The 6,188-nt window shown below is 32.1% G+C and overlaps 1 protein-coding gene across 1 annotated transcript; it reads right to left on the reverse strand.

The window, feature by feature from the left end:
• Positions 1–3,887: 3,887 nt before the first annotated feature.
• LOC133823802 (uncharacterized) lies at positions 3,888–5,623 on the reverse strand. Its single transcript, XM_062256651.1, has 3 exons — positions 4,865–5,623; positions 4,277–4,588; positions 3,888–4,133 (listed from the first exon to the last, which is right to left on the reverse strand). The coding sequence occupies exons 1-3, from the start codon at positions 5,621–5,623 to the stop codon at positions 3,888–3,890; spliced, it is 1,317 nt and encodes a 438-aa protein (XP_062112635.1).
• Between the last annotated feature and the right edge of the window lie 565 nt (positions 5,624–6,188).

Here is a 6,188-nt window from a genome sequence, read left to right on the forward strand (position 1 = left end):
GTAAATATTTTCTTGTAGTAGACTCTAAAATTATACTTTTTGGGATCCCAGTATATATGTTAAACGTTCTAGTGAAACGTTACATCTTAACCAAAGTTTTTAATCCCTAAACCGCTAATCATACTTAGTTACACGATTTTGGCCAAATGACTCGATTAGCGAGTTTAGCATTGTTTACAAGGCACACCGTAATGGTCCCTGGAGTTAGGGCGTTATAGTTGTTGTAATCTTGAGAGCTTGGAGGGTGTAATCTTTTTTATGATATAGTGGATTTGATTTAGGCATTATTGTCTAGCCTTGGATGTAGGATCAACTACACTGGTTGTATCTGAACCTAGTATTCTTGGTGTTCTTTCTTTTGTATTTTACTTTTGATTATTTTAGGTTTGTTTAATTGTCCATTACTTGTTATTTTTTGTTGCTATTCTTTGTGCACTGTATTGACTGTGTTGGTGCATGTCTTAATCCCCAACAATAGTAGTAGTAGTAGTCTCCAAGAATCAAGAACGAAAAGTCTCTCCATTTTCCTTGTCCCCGTCATGAAGAGAAAAACAAAGAGAGACCTTGAGCTTCTTGAAAAATCGTCGCCCGAACCACTAGCCATAAATTCAAGTAAATGTTTCTGTTTCTCTTGCTCTTCTGTTTCTTAAATTTGCAAAGGATTAAGATTTGATACTGAAATTCCCATAGCCCAATAGATCGGTATTCTGGATTAAAATTTGTTTTGCTCGAGTGATTTTCAAACTCTAACATATTCGTCTGATCAGTAGTATTACATTTCATTTAATTGGATTTGATTTATCAATAATAAAATAAACACTAATAAAAAACATATACTAGTGAGCATATTATAAGCGCATACCAGTAACAAATGCTCAATTGATTTAGCTTTATCAAAGAGCTGATCTTTTCTATTCTCTCATCTATATGTTGAAATATACATAATAGACAATAACTAAATTAAATGTTTGAAGGGAAATCCTAACATAAATTAATCTTGTTAAAAATTAAATGATCAAATGTCAATTTTATTTAACTTGATTAATCTGTCTAATTGTTACATAGGTAAAACTTAACTGCATTATCAGTCATAATACACAAATTTGTCTTATCATGATGGACTTTGATTATAGTGTAGAAATAATCACTTTCCTTTTTTTTTTTGGTGATCAATTATTTGTTATTTAGTGATATAACACACTCAATTAAACATAGTATACACATATAGTTTTGTTGTCATATATCATATTTTCTGTCTATTTACACATATAAGCACATTTGATTCGAGTGTGTAATTTTTCCACATCAATAATAACAGCAACAGCAAGTGGTTTTATTTAGGCTGTCAATTATCTTTTTTTTTTAGAAGAAAGAAAATTTTCATTAAAAAGGCAAATAGCCAAAATCATACATCAACAATGATAATCAAATCTAAGACCAAAGGTTTCCACGGTGAGATCCAACTTTGCTAAGGAATGAGCCAACATTGTTGTCCCTATTGCTAGAAATATTATAAAAATAATATACAGTTTATTTATATATATATAAACTAGATATAATTAAAGTGCAACACATTTACTTAATTTTATTTATAGAATTTATTAATTATTTTTATTAAATTTATATTAATGTCATATAAATTTTAAATAAATATCTTATTTTAATTAAATAATTTATTTATTTTTGTTTAAGTTTATATTTGTTCTAGTTTTTGAATTTAAGGGTAACAACAAGAGATTATATATTATATATTTAATGTAATATTAAATATTATAACGTAGATTTTAAATTTAAGTTTCTTGCTAGTTTTTTTTTTAAAATAATTTGTTGCTAATTTATAGTAGATTATATTATATATTTAATATAATATTATTCTAATAAGTGAGTTTAAGTTTAATTAAATTTTATTTAAGTTATAAAACGTATGATTTTATTATTTTTAAATAATTATCATTGTAAAATATCTAAAAAAATATCATATTTTAATTTGTTTAATTATTTATTATTTTAAAATAATTATCATTGTAAAATATCTCAAAAATATCTTATTTTGATTTGTTTAATTATTTATTATTTTTAAATGATTATCATGGTAGAATATCTCAAAAATATCTTATTTTGATTTTTTTAATTATTTATTTTATTTAAATTTAAGTGTTTACAAATTATCATTAAATATAATAATATTATGTTAAATATAAGAATATCCCGTTAAAGTTAACAATAAAATAATAAAAAACCGTTAAAACTAAAAATTTCCATTATCTACACACTTAATATATAGAAGATATATATATATATATATAATTTTTGTAATATTGTAAATTGTCTATTTTATTCCCTTATTTATATGTTGTAAATTATCTACATCCTTTTAAAATGTAGCTAGGAACTCTTAAAATACTCCTTCGATCAGTTACTTCATTTTACAAAAAATTTACCAGCATCTACTGAAATTCCATTTTTTGTAATTACCAAATTAATTAAACCATGTGAATTAATTAAAGTGCGGAATGGTAATTAATTGTTTACACAGATTGCAGTTCTGTCGGGACAGAATCCAAACTTGTCACGACAGAAACTGAACACAATAAAAAGACAGTGCAAAACAATAACGAACACAACGAATTTTTACAAGGTTCAGAAACCCTTTCGGATAACCTACTCCTTGGGGCCATGCCCGGAGAATAAAACCAATTAATAAAGAATTACAAGTACAAAATATTGACTTAAATAAAACAAGACTCCCTCTTGAGATTTGCCGCAACTTTGTTGTACTTCTCTTCACTAATCTGATTTTGATTGAAACGCTCCACCACTTGAACTCCCTTCAATGGCCAGCGAGTGCTTGCATCCTCCCGACGCAAGGCTTGTAAAAATCTTCTCTCGAAGACTATAAATGTTGTGTTCAAATTACAATGTGTATTCACTCATGAACATGGTATAAACTCACCACTAAATACTAAACACACATATTTCTACAAGATCACATGAATACCTATGATCTTGAATACAAAGAGGAACTCTCACAAATATTACAATAATGCACAAAAGAGTTCACCTTTCTCACTACCTTTAGAGCCCTATTTATAGAGTCCTTTTTTGTGCTCATAAAGACTGAGAAAGAATTCTTCTAATAAAGGCAAGAATAATTGAAGATATTCTTGTTGATGAAGAGTTGCCTTTATTAGAAGATGCTGATCTGACAGATACGATTTTGGTGGGGACAACTAAGACCTGTGTTGGATCAAAAATAAGCTCAAAAAGGAAACAACAATTAATGATATTAAGGATCCAGTTTCCTGTTTATTAATTCTTGAGCTACACGAAAATATATAAACAAATAATCCAGAAATGACTTTGGGTAAGTACTGAATATTTGTAATATAAAACTTCCCTTTATAAACAAATTGGGACAATATAAGCTAAATAAGGAAGCTCATAATTATCCAAAATTCACAAAATGGGAAAGTGGATTTCCGAAAATTATAATTAAGGGAAACAACCAATTTATCTTTTAAGAAAAAGATATTTCTATAAAAATGCCGATTATAGGATTTACAATCTCCCCCTTTGGCAATTTTTTAAACAAAGAATATCTATTTTTAAAAGATCCCTGTAAAACACAAGTAAGTGCTTAAAATCATAAGAGTCACAAAATGACCCCCCTGCAAAAGATAACCAAAGCACAAGATAAAACTGTTAATAAGAAACAGCAAGTCAGTCAACATAATCGATGTACCAAAAATAGAGTTACTCTCTCTCCCCCTCATTGTCTAAGAAAATGTCAAAGAACAAACGAAACGAAACCAAAAGCAAGACACATCAAGTGTTCTTTTACATCTAACAAAAGCAAAATAAAAATAGATCAAAGGGTATTGTGACCATCATGGAGCAGGAGAGCTGGATGCACTGAGAATGGCCAATGAAGCAAGAATTTGGCGCTGAGTCTCCTCCATTAGAGTGAACCGGTCAAAAAGACTTGTAATTCCTGTCTGGACAGAAGCAAGATCAGTCGGGACAGCAGGAGTGTCATTCACAACATTGCCAGAACCAGGACCAGCCAGATTAATTCCTTTGACTTTTCGAGCTGTGGACGGAGCATTATCATCTTTGACAGTATAGGCGTGGGACTAACCAAAGGAGAAGTCAAAGTCTCATGGGACTTCTTCAAAGGACGCTCAGAGTCCAAAAGTTTGTAAATGAATTGTGGAAACATCAAGTGTTGACCCTTGCGTTTGGCACCACTCAAGGACATGATTTGATCAAAAATAACAGCAGCAAGATCAATTGCGACTCCAGTTCCAATTTTGAACAATAGAAAAGCCATGTCTTGAGTGATGGTAGAGGAATGAGTGGTAGGCAGCCAATTAAACATTGCGAATTTGAAAAGAGCACCATAATAATGAGTGAGGTCCATGACTCGAAGAGAGGTGCTTGGTTCCCACACCATAACTTGACCAACCAATTCAGACACAACTTGATCATTTGCAAACTCAATAGAATCATCAATCTCAACAGGAACAAGATTGAGGGCTTTAGCAATTTCAGAAGGACCAAACTTATACCAATGTCCCCTAACATACACCTTATGAAACATAAAAGAAGATTGGTCTAATAACTTATCATTCAAATTTGCATAAAATTCTTTAACAACCCGAGGCACAAACCCATCAAACCCAGACAAGGAACGCAACCAACCCCTTTCCTCTAAGGTAAGTAAGACCCCAAAAACATGATGAGGAGCAAAAAGGAAATTACGCTCGCTAATAAAGTGACGATGCTCATAAAATTGCATGTTGTTTTCATTATCATTAAAACAGAAAGTAAGAGAATGGGCTTTGAAAGAACCTGAGGTACGGACATGAGCACCTTTTTGTTTAGCGAGTTTGGAAGACAATTCGGGAAATGCCAATGGTGTGGTGCCTTTTGGGTCAGATGAAACAGGAGAGGCTTCGGATGGGTCTTCTTCATATTTAGTCTCCTTCGCCAAATCATCAAGAGGAACATTAGGATTTGGCTCAGTCAAGGAAGGGTCCAGCTCAGGTTGAGAGTCTTCCGTTTCATGAGAAATATCCTCTGATGAGGTGCAAGGAGGTGGGTTGATTTTTGCCTTTAATTTAAATCGGGATAGAGGAGATAAATCAGAGATGGAGTTGGTACCTTTTGTTTGAGCCACTTTGGCCTTCTTCCCTTTCTTTGTTCCAACAACTTTGGTCTTGCGTTTGCCCTTTGCCTTGGGGGTCAACACATCAGGAGATAGTGATGATTCAGAGTCATGATCTGATGGATCAGACACAGCTTCAGTGGAAATTGATTTGGAATGACTTGTTGCCAAGGTCGGTTTGGCTTTTACTTGACCTTCGGGAGAGGCGAGTGAAACCGCCGAAGCTAGGATTGGCTCAGCATCCAAGTTGGGGAACGTAACTCCTTGACTAGAAGCTCCAAGAATAGAAGATCCTATAGGACCCGAAAGAGCAAGAACCTTCTTTCTTGCTGTGGTAGGAGAGACAGCAGGGATTGATGCTGGGATTGGAGGAGTGGCAGTGGGAACTGACTCAGGAATTGTCTCCTGCTGAGACTTCACGGACTTGGAAGATGAACCTTGGCCTCGAATCTTCATGGCTGCTAAGAGTGAAACAAGTGAACCACACAAAGAAAGAAACCCTAAACACTTTGGTTATACGCGAGAGATTCAACAAGAAAACATTGATTATAAAACAACCAAAGTGAATCCGAATATATAAAGTATTCGGTGCACAAATGAGGCAAGTTCAAAAATGGGTAACCAAAAATGGGTAACCAGATTTTAAGTGATAAATGCCAAAATATCTCATTTTTAAAACAAATTCTTTCACACCTCAAAATTGGAAACTTTTTGAATATTTTAGAATATATTGAGATAAAACAAATAAATTGCATCAATTAATTTTTCAAACCTTTTTTCTTTTTCTTTTTTAAGTACACGGTACAAAACATATTTTATTTTACAATTTTTTTTATTACAAAATTGCCGAAAATAGAGTGTAAATTGTCATACCATATGTGTCAATGTAAATGCCAAGTCCTGTTCAAAAGAAACAAGATAACCATATTTTTCACAAATTAGAGAAATGAGTCCTAATTCAAATACTAAGAGACCATAATTAGAAAAATATACCAATCACAAAACATATTTGAATCAATTC

This window comes from Humulus lupulus, chromosome 3 (genome assembly GCF_963169125.1).
Source record: "Humulus lupulus chromosome 3, drHumLupu1.1, whole genome shotgun sequence".
Taxonomy (NCBI): domain Eukaryota; kingdom Viridiplantae; phylum Streptophyta; class Magnoliopsida; order Rosales; family Cannabaceae; genus Humulus; species Humulus lupulus.